The 22,378-nt window shown below is 39.7% G+C and overlaps 1 protein-coding gene across 1 annotated transcript in view; it reads right to left on the minus strand.

Annotated features, from left to right (window-relative positions):
• Positions 1 to 11,824, minus strand: part of TMEM242 (transmembrane protein 242) — a 29,437-nt gene extending 17,613 nt beyond the window's left edge. Inside the window, exons 1-3 of the mRNA XM_070733779.1 lie at positions 11,590 to 11,824; positions 5,973 to 6,073; positions 328 to 465 (exon numbers count right to left, since the gene is read on the minus strand). Coding sequence (XP_070589880.1) covers positions 328 to 465; positions 5,973 to 6,073; positions 11,590 to 11,734 — 384 coding nt within the window. The 5' untranslated portion in view covers positions 11,735 to 11,824. The remainder of the gene's footprint in view (positions 1 to 327; positions 466 to 5,972; positions 6,074 to 11,589) is intronic.
• Between the last annotated feature and the right edge of the window lie 10,554 nt (positions 11,825 to 22,378).

Consider the following 22,378-nt stretch of genomic DNA (forward strand, 5'->3'; position numbering starts at 1 on the left):
CCAAATTTTCAGCTTCTTTTAGGAGTGGGGGAGTTTCATCTTATCCTCTGAAAAATATGGTAATTCATTCTTCTGATTTCACAGATTTGCTTCTTTTTGGCTATTTGCTGATTCTTCATTTTATTGACTAGTCTATGCAAATATACCCTGTGAGATCCCAGGAGAGGGATTTATAGAGTTCAGTTTTCTCACTAATTTTCCTCTGTATGCATAAAAAGATTCATACACACAAGACTGCTGACATAAACAAAAAATGTGTAAAATGCTTATTGGCTTTATGGAATTTCTAAAGCCCCAAAGCATGCAACATTCATTGAAGATACTTACATTGTGAACACCCAAAGCCTTCCAGATAGCAAAGCTGATCAAGGCAACTCCACTCCAGGCATAGAGTGAACCCCATCCAAGGGCCCGTAAAGCAAGGGAAGAGCCACTTTCTGGCAAAGCTGCCGTGGCAATTACACCCTAGAATAATATTTTTTTTTTTAAATGAGGGAAAACACATTACTTGGCTACATACATAAAGAAAAAGCATACAATGATTTTAACATTCCTTATGATTGTGTAAAGGTTCTTAATTTCTCCAAATACTAATACCACTAAAAATTAAGGTTACAGGAGAGAAACATATTCCTTCCTTTAAAGTAGTGTTTCTCAATTATTTTCTGTTGTGCTCTCCGCCTTCCCCCAGGAAGAAGTAAACATTTTGTGCCGGGACAATTGTTTGCAACATTCAACACGTTTTTGTTGAAAAAACTCAAGCGGCTTATCAGTGTGATTGGGGTGTAATGTGTGTGATGCCTTAATTTATTTGGCTTCATGCTGTCTACAGCCACCATTTTTAGACACAGTAAATATACCAGTCTTTTCTCGTCTCCCACCGTAGTCACAGTGAAGTCAAATGCTTCATATGCTTCATCATATTTCCTCATCTTAGCTTTCATGTTTGTCACATTATCTCTGTCTCTTTCCTCCTTTCTTTTCATCCTTGTTAAATATTTTTTCCACAGAGTCTCTTAAGGGTTTGTTATATGCACTTCATATCTCCTACTCTGTGCTGTGTGCTATTGCTTGGTGCAAAAACACCCTACTCCTTGTGGCAAAAAAAGCATGTTCCCCGGGGTCATGCAGTTAGCATATAGCATGGAAAAAGGGAATGGAATGTTGAGAGCTAATTTGCATATTGGTATGTAAATCAGTTTTTGACAGTTGGAAGATAGAATTCCAGGATTCATACTTTGACTGTTGGTGAATCTGCATCATAGAGAGCAGATGTAGTGAGAAATATAGTTATACTGTCAAGTTGTTTATTTATATAAATATGAAACCAGTTCAATGAGAAAAGAAGAAATAAAAGCATAAGTTTTATTTTGGACTCATTGTATTATGTACTCAATATACATTGTATAACGGTTCTGCTATGAAGAGACTCGGCTGGATGAAGTGAAGAAGATCACTCAAAACCATAAATCACATAGAAATCCAACACATGCACCCCCCCTGGCATCGCTCCATATCCCCCCAGCGGCCCCTACCCCACTATTTGAGAAACACTGCTCTAAAGCATGATGTCAAACTTGTGGCCCATGGGTCAGATGCATCACACACTGGCCGCACCCACTCCATTTAGCCAAGAGGGAAAAGTTGTGATACATCACATGACAACAATGTGACACCACAAGTTTGACATCCCAGCTCTAAAGTTTCTTCTTCCTTTAAAGATCTGTTAATACACACATGGCAATTAAAGCATATCAGCATGTAAGTGTTTATGGCGATTCTCAGTCATCAAGGTGATGGTTATCTCAAAGGTACTTTTTCAAAAGGCATCTGGAATTTCTTTGTTTTTCCTTGAAGACGTTTCGCTTCTCATACAAGAAGCTTCATTGGTTCTCACAATTAATTAATAATTAATTGAACTTAATTGAGAAGCGGAACATCTCCAAACAAAAACAAAGAAAGTCCAGCTGCTTTTTGAAAGAGCAGCTTTGAGACTATCAACATATAAGTTTCAATTTTCTTTTACAGGACCATTAATAAACTATATGTTTTAAAAGCAGATAAAAATGGGCCACCATTCATAAATGTATGATTCATGAATATTTTTATTTTCAGCAATTTTTTCAACAGCTAGATAATTTTACCAGACCTTGAAGTAACTTAAAGAGAGTTATTGAAGAGAGTCAATCTCTAAAGGTACCTTAGAGCAGTGTTTCCCAACTTTGACAACTTGGAGATATCTGGACTTCAACTCCCAGAATTCCCCAGTCAGCATTCGCTGGGGAATTCTGGGAGTTGAAGTCCAGATATCTCCAAGTTGTCAAGGTTGGGAAACACTGCTTTAGAGGTACAATTTGGAAAAAGTGGTCAGAGTAACACAAATTACGAAAGTAGGATTCTGTTTACAGTGTCTGGTATTGCTATTTTAAATGTTTCTTTTATTATCTGTTGAACCTTTTCATAGATGGTGCACTCCTCTGTTTAAAAAAAAAACCCAACAATTGATTTTGTTATATATAAGTTAAAAATTTGGAGATAATACATCAAAGGAATTTTTAATTTTTTTTATCAAGAAAAGAGAGTTAAAATGAAACATGGTATGGGAATTTCTGCAATGTGAATGCCTCAGAAAGACGATAATGGAAAACTGCTGACCTGAGCTTATTAGCTCAGGAATGTCTGCTTATGAGAAAATTCCTTGAGGGGATAAAATACTCAGATAACTGTGTCATTCATAGTAAAATGCTGTCATATGATGTACACAAAAGCTACTTAGAACCTCAAGACAAGTGTTGAAAAAATGGCTGGAGAAAGTCATTTTGGACTTTTCCCTAGTGGTACATAAAAGATCTCATTGATAAAAGGAGGAAGGAGTCACTATTTTAAGAGCTTTGGTTACATGCTTATTATTGTTTGCCTGTAGGGTTTTGGTTTTTTTAAAATCAAGTCAGGGCACTTCTGTTCTTCATATAAGAACATCACCATTAGTCTAGCAGAATACTTGACCTTCCCCGCCCCTGCCAAGTATGTATAATTTAGTAACATTACTTTGAAAGTTTGTTTTGCTTGATAATGGCAAGTCATGGGTGGAAATATTATGGAAAAAAATATAACTTTAATCTCTTATGTAGCTATTTTAGGCTACTAGTTTCATATCTCTAAGAGAACTATTTTGAAGATTAGAAAGTACATTTTATTACTGCTTAAGATTCTGCAGTTGGGATTCTTTATTCTCCTTTTAATTAATATAAAGTCTACTGGTATTCAGACAGAAATTTAATCAATTAACAGAAATAAAAATTGGTTGAATAAGCAAAATGACACATCATGTTTTTCATGCCTTATACCAGTTACAAATTGATTGATGATATTTATTGTTACAAATATTTGCACAACAAAGACTTTATACTAGTTCAGTACACTAGATCCTCTTAAGTCTGGTTTGAGTATTAAGTTGAATTACTTTTGGCTCACCTGTGATATATTTAAAACCACCCTAAAATTAGCAGTTGTTTCAAGATATAATTGTTTACAGATTAACAGAGTTGGACAGGACCTTGTAGGACATCTAGTCCAACCCCCCGCTCAAGCATGGGACCCTACACCATTTCCAACAAATGGCAGTCCAATCTCTTCTTGAAGGTCTCAAGTGATGAAGAACCCACAACTTCCAAGGACAAGTTGTTCCATTGGTTGATTGTTATCACTGTCAGAAAGTTCCTCCTTGTTTCTAGATTGAATCTCTTCTTGATCAATTATCACACATTTATTTATTTACTTATTTATTTATTGGATTTGTATGCCGCCCCTCTCTGAGGACTCGGGGCGGCTCACAACATATATAAAAACATAGTTCCTTGCCTGTCCTTCGGGTGCTTTGGAGAATAGTTCGACTCCCCTCTCTTTGTGGCAGCCCCACAAAGTATTGGAACAATGCTATCATGTCTCCCCTGGTCCTTCTTTTCGCTAGATTGTCCATGTGCAGTTCCTGCAACTGCTCTTCATATATTTTAGTCTCCAATCCCCTGATCATCCTAGTTATTCTCCTCTGCACCTTTTCTAGAGTCTCAATATCTTTTTTTGTAGTGTGGTGACCAAAACTGTATGCAATACTCCAGATGTGGTCTAACTAAAGCTTTGTAGAGTGGTATTAGTACCTCCCTAGATTGTATCCCTCTGTTAATACATTGACTTTTTAGTAGTGTTTTCTGTGGTGTTGTAGACAAATTGCTTCTCCATTTTCAAGAATTTGTGCCTCACCTACTTACATCTGCCCTAACAGGTCTTTCAAGGAGGAATGGAGGTTTGGCAGTTTTGCAACTCCTTCTCCCCATTCTGTAGATGCACTCTTTTGCACACAATTAGACAAAAGACCACAATAAGAGTATGGAAGCTATGAGTAAGCTATTTGTTTTATTTCTTTTTTGCACGGAAAAGAGGAAATAGAGGAATCTTTCTTTTTTCAAGATTGCAAAATTAGAGGAAGGTTAATTATTCCTTGCTCATTTTCTGTTCTGTAAGATGGATCGACATTATCAATAATCTTCAGACATTTTGAGGAATTGAGGAGTGAAAATAGTAGATGTGCTCAAGATCAAGAAGCAGCTAGGCAGTTTGTTAAATGATGAAATGGATAAGTCATCTTTCAATTAAAACTAGCTTAGATCATTTATTATAGAAAAAGATTTTCAACATATGTCCACTGTGGAAAATACCTAAACCTTCTGCCAAAGGCAGGAATCCTCATATGATCCTGGACAAAGGGTTGCCCAATTTTTCCTTCAAGGCCTACAGGGATGGAGCACCCATAACGCCGAGAGCAAGTTATTCCATTGATTAACCATTCTTATTGTCAGGAAATTCCAGGTTGGATCTCCCTCTGGCAAGCTTCCACCCATTGCCCACAAGTGCTATGGAGAATAAATCAACACTCTCTTCCCTATGATAGCCCTTCAAGTATTGGAAGAGTGCTATCACGTTTCCTCTGAGCCTTCTCTTCATTAAGTTAAACATACCTAGTTCCCTCGGTTATTCATTATGATTTAGCCTCTAGACCAGTGTTTCCCAACCTTGGCAACTTGAAGGTATTTGGACTTCAACTCCCAGAGTTCCCCAGCCAGCATTCGCTGGCTGGGGAACTCTGGGAGTTGAAGTCCAAATATCTTCAAGTTACAGAGGTTGGGAAACACTGCTCTAGACCCCCTTATAATCTTTATTGTTCTTTGCACGTTTTGGGATCTTTTCTGAATTGGGATGACCAAAATTAGACAGAGTTATTAAGGAAAAAATATATCCAAGTAAAAACAATGGTTTGCTTAAAGTTTTTATTTCTTTACTGATATTATCCTTGGAGAGGGGCAGCATATAAATCCAATAAATAAATAAATTTAAAAGGATCGTTCTTACAGGACCATTGGTGATAATAATCATTGGAGGGCCGTGAAAATAATTACTGACCCCTGGCATCCTGGACATAAACTGTTTCAACTCCTACCCTCAAAACACAGACTCATGGTGGAAAAAAGCAGGCTATAAATTTAGTCAATTTTAAAAAGTAGTGTATGTTACAATGATATATGATATAAGGACTGGATTTCTGATATATTTGAACTTCAGGTGATAACAATAAATGCCAATCACTGTTCTATTTATCATGCTTAATCTCAGAAAGACCTGTATTTCCCCTATAAAAACAGAGTTCAACAAAATGCCTGCTAGTTCAATCTTTATGAGATTGTAATTTTAGACTTAACCCTGTTCCATTTATTTTAGCTTTCATTTATATCTCTGTTTTCTTTGTGAGTTTCCCTCCTCCCCAAAAGCTGTTCTCTTTGCAGGCACCTACCTATACATATAGTATTGTATCTTATTATACATCACATTGTGTAATATGTCTATATTGCATCACTATTATTCCATTATGACACACTTATGAAATATCAGAACTGCACAAGAACTTCAAATAAACTAACCTTATTGAACCAATTGGGACTTTTCTTCTTTGTCACAGCAAGTGTCATACCAAAACCTGCTATCATTCCTGCAGTAGCGACAGACGCAAGAAAAAGCCCACCTGCCAAAGACAGAAAGCAAGAAAAGATTAAAATAGCAGTTCCATTTTATAGTATCATGAAAAAAGGAGCTCCATAGATCTCTGTTTTAAACAAAAGCCTCTGAGTGCTAACTACAGGAGGAAAAACTATCAAATTGTCACAATTGCCAAATATGCACATGATAGCTAATTCTGTTTCATTTTATGTATGGTTTGTTTGGAATGCATGACTGTTTTTATAATAAGGGTTTTAAACTGTCCTTTTTTAACCACTAGATTTGTACTATGTATTGTTGTTGTAAGCCGCTCCGAGTCTCCGGAGAGGGGCGGCATACAAATCTAATAAATAATAATTATTATTATAAATACACAGGTTAAAACCATCAAAATCTAGAACAAAAGAATATACAATTGGAATTGTTATTCCAAGTGTTAGGAATACAGTGATCCCCCGGGTATTGCGATCCCGATCATTGCGAAACGGCTATATGGCGATTTTTCAACCCGGAAGTAAAAACACCATCTGCGCATGCGCGCCCTTTTTTCTATGGCCACGCATGCGTAGATGGCGCCGGGCAGATCAGCTGCTGGGCGGCTTCCCTGGGTCTTCCCCCTCTTGCTGGCGGGAGGGCGAGCGGCGGGCATTAGCGAGGAGTTTGCGTGGGCGGCAGGGAAACCCCAGCGCCGCTTCCCAGCTGAGTCCTGAAGCCAAACGCGGAAGTTCGCTTCAGGACTCAGCTGGGAAGCGGCGCGAGCGAACGGCGTGGGCGGGCGAAGGGCGGGCGAGCGGCAGCGAGGAGTTTGCGTGGGCGGTGGGGAAACCCCAGCGCCGCTTCCCAGCTGAGTCCCGAAGCCAAACGCGGAAGTTCGCCTTTGCCTTCTGGCTTCAGGACTCAGCTGGGAAGCGGCGCGAGTGAACGGCGTGGGCGGGCGAAGGGCGGGCGAGCGGCGGGCGCGCGGGCAGGCAGGCGGCGGGCGGACAAGACAAGCGGCGGGCGCGGCAGCAGCGAGGAGTTTACGTGGGCGGCGGGGAAACCCCAATCTTTGGCTCCTCGCTGCTGCGGCGGAAGTAAAAACACCATCTGCGCATGCGCAGATGGTGTTTTTACTTCCGCAGCGCTACTTCACGAAAAACCGATCATTGCGAGGGGTCCTGGAACGGAACCCTCGCAATAATCGGGGGACCACTGTAGCCTAAATTCCAAAACATAGGCTTAAGATACAGAAGGATCTTCACAGACTTGAACATTGGGCCCTATCTAATAAAATGTAATTAAATGGTGAAAAAAGTAAAGTTCTACATTCAGGCAAAAAAAATCAAATGCATAGGTATAATATAGGTAGCACCTGGCTCAATAGTAGTAATTGTGACAGGGATCTTGGAGTCCTAGTGGATAATCATTTCACTATGAGCCAGCAGTGTGCTGCAGCTGCCAAAAAGCCAATGCAATCACAATCTGCATTAACAGAGGATAGAACAAAGGGAGAGTCATTATCATGTGAAGTGGTAATGGTAAGATCATATTTCCAATACTGCATCTAGTTTTGGTTGCCATGATGTAAAAAAGATGTTGAGACACTAGAGAGTGTGCAGAGAAGAGCAACAAAGATAATTAGGGACTGAAGGCTAAAACATATAAAGAATAATTTCTGGAATTGGTTATGACTAGTGTTGGGCAAACCGAACTTGCAAAGTTCAGGTTCGTAGCGAACTTTGTGATGTTCGGCATGCTGAACCCGAACTTTTTTAAAAGTTTGGGTTTGGCGTTCGCTCGAACACTGCGATGGGACCTGTCAGCCGGTCGGGAGGCGCAAAAGGAGCCGGGGAATCCCACGATGGGATTCCAGGGCAGAGCTTTGATGTCACGGACCCGAACGTACCCAAACTCCGCCACCAAGTTCGGGTAAGTTCGCCGAACCCAAACTTCGTTGGGTTCACCCAATACTAGTTATGACTAATAGAAAGAAAAGGAGGATTAGGGGTGACATTATAGCAGTATTCGAATATCTAAGGGATTGCCATAAAGAAGAGGGAGTCCACCGATTCTCCAAGATATCTGAAGGCAGGACAAGAAACAATGGATGGGAACTAATCAAAGAGAAGCGATCTAGAACTAAGGAGAAATTTTCTGACAGTGGAATGCCTTGCCTCCAGAAGTTGTGGATGCTCCAACACTGGAAGTTTTTAAGAAGAGATTGGACAACCATTTCTCTGAAATGGTATAGGGCAGTGATAAGGAACCTGTTTTGGCTCGGGTGCCAAAAGGGTGTGTACGCACACGATAGTGTGTGAATGCGTGCCCAAACCTCCTCCCACGCTTGCACATAACCCCTGCACTGCCCATCACGCATGTGCACAACCACCCCACACTGCCCCCCCCCCCCGTGAAAACTGCCAAAAAGAAGGCCAAAAATCAACTAACTAGCATGCACATGTGTGCTGGAGCAGACACAGGGCAACACCTCACGTGCACTCAGATATGTGCTATAGGTTCGCCATCACTGGTATAGGGTTTCCTGCATGACCAAGAACTCTGTTATTCCATTAACTAGCACAATGTAGCATTTTAAATCTCCAGATTGTTTTGGAGATTAAATCTCCAGATTGTTATGTAAAGTGATGATTCTAAGTACGCTGCTGGTGCAAATTCTAAGTGCAGAAGTGTGAATTTGGAATGAATGTGACTTTCTACATTTATCAATAAACAAAACAGCTTTTCTCTGGGAGGAAGATTAGCAAGGAGTATAGTTAAATAATGACCTAACACATTAAAGTGTTTCTCGTGCCATTAATTACACTTTCCTATATATTACTAGTCCATTAGTTTCTTTCTCTGAAGGAAACACCATCGTCATTTTCAGCTTATAAAACTGCCATTGAACAGCTGAGACTACAGTTTGAGTGTCTTTGGATCAGAATAATTAATATTATACATTATTTGGGATCTTTCTTAGTTTATGAAAGCAGCCTGTTTTTAGAAAAGAGATATACAGCGATTTCACTAAGTTTACCCATGATAATGTACTACTGCAGAATCAACAGTCTGCTCGTGATTACAGAGTCACCCAAGAGAAAAATCCACCCAACTTTCTACGAGGCCTACATCCAGACTGTAAAAGACCCTGCCAGTATTTGCATCTCCATAAGATAGTTTACACACAAAACAAGATTGTTACACAAAAATCATCTATGCCTCAAAAAAAGTGTTCCATCATATCTTCCAAAATGAAGATCAGGGTTTTTTTTTTTTTAATTACTCCTGTCTCTATTTTTCACACTGTGTACCTAATTATTGTTTATTTATTTTGGTCAATTAAGCTAACACAGATTTATCTAGCTCTGAGTTCTCAAAGCAGAAAGTTTGTCCTTCGGAATTCAATTAAATGCCACATGTTCAAATAATATTCATAGGTAGGAATAAATCAATGTCCAATTAAATCAGATGCAGTCTTTTTCATGGATAAAAATGGTCTCATTAATATTGCAAACCACTCCAACACCATGATTTAATGATATCAAATAAGCTTCCAACTTATTCACGTATTCACATCTTGTCCAGCTATTTCTTAAGAATAAAAGCTAAACTGAAGCTTGATAACTTTCCTTCAACTTTCATAATCTCCGGAGCCAAAAAAAGGAAGTTTCCAAATTTGAAATATAAAATAGTTGCATTCTCTTGGTTCATGGAGCCTCTAAAATAGCTGAATTATTAAATCCACCTATATCGATGTTCGTCTATCATGTTCGAAGAGGACATTGACATCTAATGGGTTGTGGGCTGTTTTAATTTAATGAATTCAATTCATTCCTCCTTTCAAGCTGTCACTATGGAATCAACAATAAGGGCAATCTAGCTTCTGCTATTCCTGTCTTGATCCTTAGGTTTTTGGCTTAGCAAGATGTCTTGATACTGTTAAGTCTTTCTATATTCCCCTACTTTAACAAACAGGCAAATATCCCTATTTCATACCTATATCAATCAAAGCTGAAAAGGTTTCAGTTCCAGCACCCACATATACACAAAAGTCACATTTTCCCTGTGTTCATCCCATTAAGATGAATTTTACACATTAATAAAAACCAGCAGACATCCTATGTTTCAAAGGTGATTTTTCAAAAGTTGCCTCTTGAAAAAGCACCTTTGGGACAAACAATGACCTGGATAACTGAGAATCTCCCTAGGCCAGGGGTAGGCAAAGTTGGCTCTAGTATGACATGTGGACTTCAACTCCCAGAATTCCTGAGCTAGTATGATTGGCTCAGGAATTCTGGGAGTTGAAGTCCACAAGTCATAGAAGAGCCAACTTTGCCTACTCTCGCCCTAAACATCCTAGAGTCTCCTGGTAACGGGAGCAGGACGTCTGAGCTACCTAAATATCTGGTTCTTACTGAAACTGATTTTCATGGAAAGAAATCAGGTTCCAGATAAGACGAGGTCAAATCCTTCAAACAACATCCTTGTATGGAACCCACACGGCATATCTGACATCAACACAATTGAGAGAGTCCAGAAATATTTCACAAGAAGAGTCCTGCACTCCTCTTCTCACAATAAAATGCCTGACTCCGCCAGACTTGAAATTGTTCGATTAGACAACTTAAAACTCTGTCATCTCCGTTCCGACTTAACTATAGTTCATAAAATCATATACCAAAATGTCCTACCTGTTAGCGACTACTTCACCTTCAACTGCAACAACACACGGGCACAAAAGAGATTTAAACTAAATGTCAACTGCTCCAAACTAGACTGCAAAAAATATGACTTCAGCAATAGAGTAATCAACGCCTGGAATACACTACCTGATTCTGTGGTTTTTTTTACTCCTAACCCCAAAACCTTTAACCTTAGACCAGGGGTAGGCAAAGTTGGCTCTTCTACATGTCGACTTCAACTCCAACTCCCAGAATTCCTGAGCTAGCATGATTGACTCAGGAATTCTGGGAGTTGAAGTCCACAAGTCATAGAAGAGCCAACTTTGCCTACTCCTGCCTTAGACCATTGTTTCCCAACCTTGGCAACTTGGAGATATCTGGACTTCAACTCCCAGAATTCCCCAGCCAGCATTCTGGGAGTTGAAGTCCAAATATCTTCAAGTTGCCAAGGTTGGGAAACACTGCCTTAGGTATCTACAATTGGCCTCTCCCCTTTTCTAAGAGGTCTGTAAGGGGCGTGCATAAGTGCACCATTGTGCCTACGGTCCCTTTCCTACTGCTCTATTGTCTTCTATCATTACTTTTTATCATTACAGTACTTATCTAATGTTTTATTTGTACAAATTACCATCCTATAACTGTATAATAATAATAAAATTAAAAACGTGCAGCAATGAAAAAGCGGGGACGCTCGCTGTGCCAAAAAACTGCTCCTTCAGGATACCTCAGTACGATCTCGCCTAATTCCCGCCCATTCCAGAGGTTTAAGATCTGGGTTTCCAAAATTCGGGAAGACGCTTCTAATTCGGCAACCTCGCGTCGCCAGAATTGCCCCCTTTTCCCCACGTGTTTGTAAACTTAGCCGCTGCCAGCAAGCGACCTTTGATGGCGAAACGTCGCTGTCGCTGCTCGTCTTCTATGGTGGTCGCCTCGAGGTCGGGGCTCCCCGAGGGCTGAAGCGTTCCCGTCTCGGCCGCCCCCAAAAGGAGACCCCGCGGATCTGCTTCTGGGCCAAGCGGCCCCATGCTCGGAGGAACTCCGGGACCCGGGAGGGAAATACCCGAACCTCCCTCCACGGCTACCCGGATGGAGATGCCGGCTGGAGGCGGACTCGCGTTTTTGTGCTGCCGGGATCAGCGGCGGAAACGACCAGAGCGGTTTGCAGCGCGCCGGCGATTGGGATGCTGCTTTTGCCGTGTAGATAAGATGGTGGAGGCGTCCTCAAAGCTTTGGCTGTGATTTGTTGGGTTTTTGCGTTGGTGGAAGAGTAGAGGGTAAATCCCAGCGGAATTAGAGGGCCCTTACACCAAGTGCGACTGGTGTAGTATAGAGCAGTGTTTCCCAACCTTGGCCACTTGAAGATATTTGGACTTCAATTCCCAGAATTCCCCAGCCAGCATTCGCTGGCTGGGGAATTCTGGGAGTTGAAGTCCAAATATCTTCAAGTGGCCAAGGTTGGGAAACACTGGTATAGAGTACTGCTCAAAAAAATTAAAGGGAATACGCAAACAACACATCCTAGATCCAAATGAATGACATATTTCATTGAATACTTTGTTCTGTACAAAGTTGAATGTGCACAACAGCGTGTGAAATTGATTGTCAATCAGTGTTGCTTCCTAAGTGGACAGTTTGATTTCACAGAAGTTTGATTTACTTGGAGTTATATTGTGTTGTTTGAGTGTTTTCTTTTTTTTATTTCTGTTGAGCAGTGTACATTCCTTAAACCAGTAAGCTTTAGTTTAGAAATCCAAAGTAGAAGGAAGTCTAAACTTTAGTTGAAGAAGGAAATTCAAAGTAAAGGGAAATCTAAACTTTAGTTGAAAAGGAAATCCAAGCTAGAAGGAAGTCTACACTAAACTAAATACCTCTGGATAGGGAAGCACTGCTTTTTAAAGCATTGATCCTCCTGCAGCAGTTAAAGCAACAACATTTTTTAAAACATAGGCGAATTACCTTTAGATGAAGTAAAAGTGCTTGAGATCAATTTCTGAGTTTGAATAGCAATAGTAATAGCACTTAGACTTATAAACCGCTTCACAGTGCTTGACAACCCTCTCTAAATGGTTTACAGAGTCAGCATATCACCCCCAACAGTCTGGGTCCTCATTTTACCCACCTCAGAAGGATGGAAGGCTGAGTCACCCTTGAGCCTGGTAAGATTTGAACTGGTGAACTACAGCCAGCAGTTGACAGAAGCAGCTTGCACTCTAATCACTGCGCTACTAAGGCATATGGTGCAATATGGTTTTTAAGACAGGCCAGGCCACTGTATTTATAGGAAAGTTTAATTTATAGGAAAGTAAGCATTATGAATGCAATACGGAAGGACAAAGGGTGACCAATATAAGGAGCTTCCCTATCACCATCCCTTGAAGGGCTCGGGCATTTTTACAAGTTCTATTAAGATGAACAGGTTGTCCCTAAATCCTGAGGCTGATGCTCAGCCCCTTGTAGTTGAAGGTAAAGGCATAAAGAAGTCACATACACATCTTTTTAGTGTCTAGGTGTGAAGGAGTTCTGATCTGAAAAAACACAACTTATAAACTTTTTTCTGGTGAAACAGTTAGGTTTTTCCCATTTTATTTGTAATGTATCCAGGAGGGAAAGCTTTGTTTCCCTGAGAGATTGTTTACTTCTGTCAGTCCTGCTAGGTAGGCCAAGAAATCAATTCTACAAGAAAATTAAAACTACTTTTATTGCGATTAGCTATAATAATATAATCTTAGAAGTCTGACTGCTACACCGTTGCACCCTTCTTGTTCTCTGATGTTATCTTGTACAATAGTTCTTTAAAAAAAATGTCAGGTCCTTTTGCCTAGATAAGAATTATTGAATGATTACTATCATGAGCAGGATGAGTCTGCAGACAATTTCACAAAAATCAAAGCAGCTCATTTTCTTTTTCTCTTTAAATGCTGATGAGGCAAAGGAGATTCAGATGTTCACTAGCCATGTCAAATTGCATCATCTTAACTATTAAATCAACCCTTTTAGTAAAGTTATTGCTTCTGAATATAATCAGTAATTAATCAAATTCCACAATTAATGTGCAGACCTGTGGTATTCTAAATCAGATAGATTTCGACTTTGGTCGAAATCTCTTTAGTAAAGTGCTTCTCAAACATAAAGTAAGATCAGATTATGTATCACAGTCTGATTGTGATGTGGCTCACACATGCTTCCTTGCTTCCTTTGATAAATTGCAAGGTCACAGGGAGCATAAGAAAAAATTCTAGCAAAATTATAAACATTATTGCAAAAGATAAATACAGTGAAAAGATGAACTTAAAAAAGAGAATCTGCTATGTCCCCCCCCCATCACAATTTCAGAGCTATACCTGAAGTCAGCAAAAGAAACAGTATGTCCCCAAAATTGACTTCAAAGTAACAATGTTTCTTCTTGTGATCACACATTCTATGCATACAAATAACAATTTACAGATAACTCCCATGATAATAATAATAATTATTATTATTATTTACTAGATTTGTATGCCGCCCGTCTCCGAGGCGGCTCACAACAACATAAACAGTGTACAAATCAAATTTTAAAATACAATTTAAAACCCTTAAAATAAAATAATCACACAATTAAACCATACAGCCTTGACAATTGGGGTGTGTGTTAGTTTCCCCATCCCTAGCGGCAACGATGAGTTTTTAATAATTTATGATTTGAATGAAGTCAACACGTTCCATCCAAAGTGACATTACTTCCTTGATTTCAAGAAATCCTAAGCATTTGGAAGACATTTATTTATTTATTTTTATTTATTAGATTTGTATGCCACCCCTCTCCGAAGACTCGCGGCGGCTCACAACATGATAATAATACAATGCATTACAAATCCAATAATAAAAATTAAAACCAATATAAAACATTTATAGCATAGCCAATATTATAATAAAATCACCAACTGCACAATCATACACATTCAACACAATCCATCATACAGTAGGGGTCGAAAACATAACAAGGGGGGGGGGGTAATTATCCCCATGCCTGGTGACAGAGGTGAGTCTTCAACATTTTACAGAAGGCAAGGAGGGTGGGGGCTATTCAAATCTCTGGAGGGAGTTGATTCCAGAGGGCCGGGGCTGCCACAGAGAAGGCTCTTCCCCTGGTCCCGCCAACCGACATTGTTTAGTTGACAGGACCCGGAGAAGGCCAACTCTGTGGGACCTAATCGGCTTCTGGGATTTGTGCGGTTATATGAACATATTTGAAACAAATTGATTTCCTGAAGTTCTAGTATAAGTATGATTGATGAATTATCAATTGACTCTTAGTAATCATATAGATTTCTCCATGACAATTGGCCCTTAACCTGAGAACAGAATGATATGTTTTTATACTGAACTTAACTCTGAACTTATCAACTAGAAAGCTAACAGCCCAGGTGCAGACCCCAGGGCCATACAATGGGGTGAGCTATTACCTGAGCCAGCTTCTGCCCACCAACAATTCAAAAGCATATGAGTAGATAAATAGGTACCACTTTGGTGGGATAGCAACAATGTTTTGTGTGCCTCATGCTGGCCACATGACCCTGGAAGCATCTTTGAACAACATTGGCTCCCTCGGTTAAAAAAGGGAGATGAGCAATGCCCCCTAGAGGTGGGCACGATTAGACAGGCTACCGTAAATATTATTTTTACACAAAGACTCAGATTTTTGGGAAAGACTCTAATGCTAGAAAAGAAGAAAGGAAAGAGAAGAAAAGGATGACTAGCAACAGAGTGGATAGCCTCAGTTCCAGTAACAATGAGTGCAGTGTTGGAAGACCCGAAAGACCAGGTTGTTAACAGATCGTCCTAGAGAAAATTTCTATGTTGCTAAGGATGCACATAATCGGATAATCATACCTATGTCCTGAAAGATTTCTACATGAGCCTGTACAAATTTCAAAATTGCTCCAAGAGCCCTGGTCTCTCATTGCTGGGGTTAAACTTCCAAAGAATGATTTAAATAAGAACTGGATAAAGTTCATTATGCAATTTAGAGCTGAAAGGAGGAATGGGGTCTGATTTTAAATGGGCATTTTCTGTACAGGTCTCCAATTTATTGCTAATCAGCCTGAGACATTTGGAAAAAGTGCACATGCTAGATATCATTGCCTAAAATGTATAATCAAATAAATTATGCAGTAATTCTTTCCATCAGACTTATCTGTTCTTATGTAGAAACCATTATGTACACTTTCCTTCTTTAGCAAGTCTATCTTTAGTTTCCCAGAACCATTTCTGCTGCCCTGGCTGAAGGTTTCTAGTAAATATTTCATGCCGGCATTGATCAGTGGTTTTATAGCATGATAAATACACATAATGCTTTATCTAATTAAGAGATGAGCTGCCTGCAGTAATGTACTTGCTTAGATGGAGTCATCCTATAGTGTTTTACATTTGTTTGGGTCTCTTCTCACTTGGCACTTAAAACAATACAGTTCAGAAAAGAAAGATTTATAATTCAATGACAATTTTGTATGCAATACTGCCTAAGTTAATTTATGTTATGGGGTTCTCAACCTTTTCTTCACCGGGGTGAAATGCTCCCAGTTCGGACCAGTTCTTGTGTACTGGTAGCAGTGGCAGCCCGAAGTTTAGTGAACTGGTAGTGATGGTTGGCTGGCCATACCTCTGAACTGGTCCCCCAGTCACCGCTCACTCACCATGCAAGTACCATGCAAGCAGATGTGCCTGGCACTCCCTGATGACATCTGCACATACACACTGCTGACGCTCCCTGATGACATCAGACTGGCCCGGCCCAATCTTGGCCAGCCTGATGTCATGAGGGAGCACCAGCACTGCGGTGTAGATGTGTAGCAGCTCGGGGACATCCGCTTGTTGCAGCAAGGTAAGGCCGACATTGGCAGTGGGGGAAGGAAAACTCATCCACCTGCCTTCCGCTCCAGCGCCTCCACCGACGCAGTAAAAGGTAAGGTTGATGCTGGTGGTATGAAGGGAGGAAGACCCACAGTAGTCTTCTCCGTCACTGAAGTTCCAAGATGGCGGAGAGCTTGCTTGCTTGCTTGGGCTCTCCAAGGCAGTTTCTGCTACTGCCACTGGCACTCCCAAGCAAACTCTGCCATCCCGAAACCCCACTGCAAAGCTCCCGAGCCCGGCACAGTTCTGGGATGGCAGAAATCTTGCTTGGGCTCTCTGAAGCAAGTTGTGCCGCCGTTGCTGGCTCTTGGCTGCTGCTGGTGCCGGGTGTAAGATTTATGTGTGGTTATAATTGGGTAGTTTGACTGTTTTTAATGATAGTGGGTTTTTAGCTATAGTTTTAATTATTGGATTTGCACTGCATTGTTTATTATTGTTGTGGTTAGCTCTGGCCCAGCTCCTGCCCCAAGGACTGTAGCTGTGGGGGAGACATCCACATGCTGCAGGCCTGTTTTGCCCCCCTCCTCCCCGTGGAATCTGATGATGAAGGCTCCTCTGACCAAGAAGACATGAGTGACAGGGAGGAGGAGAGTGTGGCAGACAGCTCAGAAGGAGATCAATTATCTAGCTCCTCCTTGGATTCAGAACAAGAGTTAATGATACAGCACGCATGCAGAGAGTGATGCATAGGCAACAACAACTGAGAGATTATTATCAAAGAAAATGAGGCCACCTGTGGTTGGGTGGGGCTGTAGTAATTAGTGAGGCTGCTATAAATAGCAGCCTGTGAGTTTGGCCATTGTGGAGGATTATCTGATCGTTGTGTTTTGTGACTGCTTTACTGACTTTGACTTTTTGTGTGCTGATTCCCCCCCCCCCCCCACTTTGAAACTAAACCAGAGCAAAGTGTGTTTCACTTTGTGAAAGAAGAAGGACTGTGAATTGCCTCAGAGATGCAAGCTAAGTATCACAGAACTGATAAGGGACTTGTACAAATTACCAGTTTGTTTGGAGACCAGTGCTCTTTGCTATACAAAAAGAGGGCTTATTTTATGTGAATTTTCATTATAAAGAACATTGTTTTGAATTTTCAAACGTGTGTGTGTCTGAAATTTGTACCTGTGAATTTTTGGGAGGAGTCTACCAGAGAGCCCGAAAGAACAATTATTGTTGGGTCAGAGGGGTGGCATACAAATCTAATAAATTATGTGGCTAAACCACATACTGATAGTTGTACCAGGTATAACCTGAAGCAGTAAATGCAACTGTGTTTAACAATTGTCAACCCCAAGGGGGGAGATTGTTAGTACATGGTATATACCAATATTTGGGATTGCCACGTATGTTAAACTACCTATTGTAGTTTGCATTTGTTACAGTTGTTATAACTCTTTAAGGACTTTGGCTGATTAGCCATAAGAGGGGGCCAGCACTCTCTACTATTGATGACCCTGGATAGCTCATTCACCTTTTGCCTTTTACATTGAGGGGGGAGTATTTTTCTTCCATTGTCACATGAACTTTAGGATCTTGGCAACTGCCTCATATTTACAGCTAATTGCAGTGATTTGCAATCACATAATCACGATGGTTGTAAGCTGAGGACTATCTTGGTGTTAGGTTATTAATTGCCACATTTCATGTGGTTCCTCAAGTAATGGTATTAGCTCCATGGAAATGTTAAGCTCAACTGTCATTGAATACTGCATGAAAAAGCATCCGCTTCTCTTAGGAAGAACATGGCAAGTTAACCAACTGGGATCAAATTCTTGTTTGCCACTGTATTATCTGTCAATTTAGACAACAGCTGGATTCATGCATTGAGCTGAGGCACATGATGAGTTAACGTGCTGTGTGAATCCAGCCATAAAATGGCTTTTGCCTAAAACCAGGATCTTTGTACAGGAAAAGGGAAGGGAAAGGAATGTATCTGCTTAAAATTTTGTTAGATGTATGTATGTATGTATTCAATTAATTAATTAATTAATTAATTAATTAATTAATTCAACTTCTATGCCACCCAATCCTGAAGGACTCAGGGCGGCTTACAATAATAAAAAAATACAAATACAGTAAAGGAAATACAGGAAAATCTAAAACTATAAACCCCAGTTAAAAACCCATAACTCAATCAATCCAGGCAACACACACAGTGAAGGGCTACCAAAATTTTTACTACCACACTATGGGTGTGGCTTATGCAGGATGCCCTGCATTTTCTTTCATCATTCAGTGCAAATTGGGTGCTCTGGGGTGGAGCTCCATTTTTGCTACCCCACTGCGTCATCCCCCCACCCGTCCAGACAGCAGCCCGCCCCTGAACACACATGCATACCATTCAATGTAATTTGGCCATGACAGATGTCAGCTTCATGGCCCACAGGCCTGCCCATAAAGGCAGGTCTTCATGGCCTTTCGGAAGGCCAGTAGGGTGGGAGCAGTACGGACATAAGGGGGAGTTGGTTCCTTTGAGCCGGGGCGGCCACAGAGAAGGCCTTCCCCCGCGGCCCCGCTTGATGGAACCTGGAAGAAGCCAATTCTGTGTGATCTTATTGGTCTCTGGGAGATTCATTGATGAATTATGATGTGCATTACTTTAGACGTTGTCTGTCCTTTCTTCAGCTGGAAAAAAACTTCTGTAATGTTTTCCAAATCAATAAACAATTTATTCAAGTTTTATTTATCGATGGGATCAAGAAGTCAAGTCCACTCTCTCTGTTTTAAAAAGACACAGATGAAGTAAAAAGGATACAGAGGGAAAAGGAATCAAGGATGCTCGTGTGCCAATTTGTAATGTTACTTAGGCATTCTTTTTTTAAAAAATGAGGTTAATTCAATTTGTTTAAATTAAATCTGCTGTAGCTCACCCTTTTGTTTCCAGTAATAACTATAGGGCACTATAGGGCACTGCACACCAGAACAATTAGACACAAGGATAGTTTCCCCCCGAATGCCATCACTCTATTTAACAACTGTTTCCCACAACACTGTCAATTTACTGTATTACTATTGTTTTTATTTGTTTCCTACTACGATTTGATTTAGTGTTACATCTTTTTATTCTTCATGAATGTATTTTATTCTCCTTATGTACACTGAGAGCATATACATCTTAATGTCTTTGAGGGTCTATTTGATGTTTGTCTATCTTTTTGCAGATGTGTAGATGTAGCAGAATACCCTAGCCTAGAGTGACGTTCACCTCCCCAGCCTAAATTAAAGGCTATGTATGATAAAATCACTAAAACAAATGCTTTTGTTGCACCAATAATGGTTTTGCCGAAGTTACCTGTATACCTGCTCTAGTGTACATATATGTTATATATTGTGGAATAGCAGTATTGTAAAAATACTTCCTGAGACTCTTCTTTTAAGCATAATTTACAAACCACAGCTTGAGATAATACCAACAATAAGGTTGCAAAAATATGCTTGGCTACTAGCTGACATTTTTAGACTTTTCTGTATCCCACCCACTGCCATCATCTCAAGTTACTCTGATTTTTGTAGTCCAGATCCAAGAGCTGTATGTTTTAATTTAATGAATTCAATTCATTCCTCCTCTCAAAAATTTCAAGCTGGCACTCTTATGTTTCATTCTTTTCAACCCTCAAAAACCTGAGTTGCAATTAGAGGAATGATGGAATCAACAATAAGGGCAATCTAGGTTGTGCTATTCCTGTTTTGATCCTTAGGTTTTGGGCTTAGCAAGACGCCTTGATACTGTTAAGTCTTCCTGTACACCTCTACCTTAATAAACAGGCAAATATTGAATTAGCTTATTATCGGTAGTATCTGCTGAAGTACAGTAGAAAATGTGTTTGGGCACAGCAGCTCCAATAAGCCAGTTGTTTTTTTTCAAACTTGACAGGTTTAAGATATATGGACTTCAATTCCCAGAATTCTCCAGCCAGAATGCTGGCTGAGAGTTCTGGCTGTTGAAGTCCATACATTTTAAGAGTTGCCTAGTTTGAAAAAAATCTAAAATAAACAGCATGAAATTTGCCATTTTTTTTTCTTTCTTTCTAGGCAATTGCACTGTATAATTACCATCAGAAACTGTAGACTAGTATCAGTGTTTATGCTATGGAGTTATTTACTAGATGGTTCTGTTCCGTAGTAGGAAAAGGGTATCATGACCTTTGCTTTCCCTGTATTTGATGTTAGCTAAGCCCTAAAGGCTAGAGTTCATATTGTTATTAGCAAACCTGTTCCAGCAAAGCACATCCCAAAAGCTTAGTTCAGTTGATATTAATTCTGAATTGGCATTTGTCTATGTCCTCATAATTGCACTAACCTTCAACTGGATTTTTAAAAAAATATATTTTTATTGGTTTTGCTCATAAGAATTACATAAACAAACATAAAACAGTGCACAGTGCATGTGCCCATCACCCGACTGACAATACCACCACCATCACCACCAATAGCGGGGGGGTTCAAATACTGTATTTACTAATTTATATTCTTTATTTCCTTAGCTCTACTTTGCATTTGTTATTATTAAAAGAGTGATTGGAGTTTATTTTTCACCTTTTCGTCACAAATTCTACTTAGCATATAATCTTTCACCTTATTCCACCGTACCATCAGCTTCTCCAATTTACTTTCGTCAAAGTTGTTTAGTCTTATTTCCATAATTTCAAAGTGAATATGATCTACCATGTACCAGTAACCTTCAACTGGATTGAACAAGAAATTGAAGACATTTAAAATTTCTTAATTTCTATGCCCTGTCACTTCATGCCCATGAAATATATGACAAACATCAGATTTAATATAGATTGTGTTATATTTAGAACATATTCATTCAAATCAATATGGCTTAAAATTGCTTTGAAATGGTTGTTTGCAGTGGATCTACTCCACAAATTATTTTATCTTCAGATTCATGAACATTCTCTCTCCCCCCCCCCCCCCCGGGGTTGTTGTCATGGAGAATAAAAGAGGAAGAAGGTATGTTGGGTAGTTTGCTGCCTTGAGTTCTTTGTAAAATAAAGGCAGGATACAAATAAATAAATAAAATACAAAGACTATTCTTAGACATCAGTTATAATTTTTATTTCAAATTGCTTGTTTATTTGGTATTATATGGCAAAAATGGGAAACTTCTAAATCAGGGAACATTTCTGTGCAACATTACTATGATCTACCAGACTTTTTGCTGATATTATTGGAAAGAAAATGACTGATAATGTTGGACTTTTTAATTATTTTAGTTTAATAAGAACTAAATTATTATTTAGTTCACCTCCCGGGGGCATTCTCAAGTAGTCCAAAATACAAATCTCATACCTAATCTCAAGTAGTCCAAAATACAAATCTCATACCTAATCTCAAGTAGTCCAAAATACAAATATCATACCTAATCTCAAGTAGTCCAAAATACAAATATCATACCTAATCTCAAGTAGTCCAAAATACAAATATCATACCTAATCTCAAGTAGTCCAAAATACAAATCTCATACCTAATCTCAAGTAGTCCAAAATACAAAAAAGGGAAGAGATCACACCTTAATTTCAGCCATGGGAAGCATGGGGTAGGGCAAGTGCCAACATATGCATAATGACATAACTGACAAATGATACAGATACTTTGCATCATTTGAATAATGATGTCAAAGTATGCAACTTCATTTGATGTAATTGATGCTTCATCTCTAGAACAAGGGTGTCAAACTCTTGACCCACAGACCAGATGCACTACACGCTGGCAAAACCCACCTCCAGTTTAGCAAAGGGGAAAAAACTGTGATCCATCATGTGAGCTGTTGTCAT

This window comes from Erythrolamprus reginae, chromosome 1 (genome assembly GCF_031021105.1).
Source record: "Erythrolamprus reginae isolate rEryReg1 chromosome 1, rEryReg1.hap1, whole genome shotgun sequence".
Taxonomy (NCBI): Eukaryota; Metazoa; Chordata; class Lepidosauria; order Squamata; family Dipsadidae; genus Erythrolamprus; species Erythrolamprus reginae.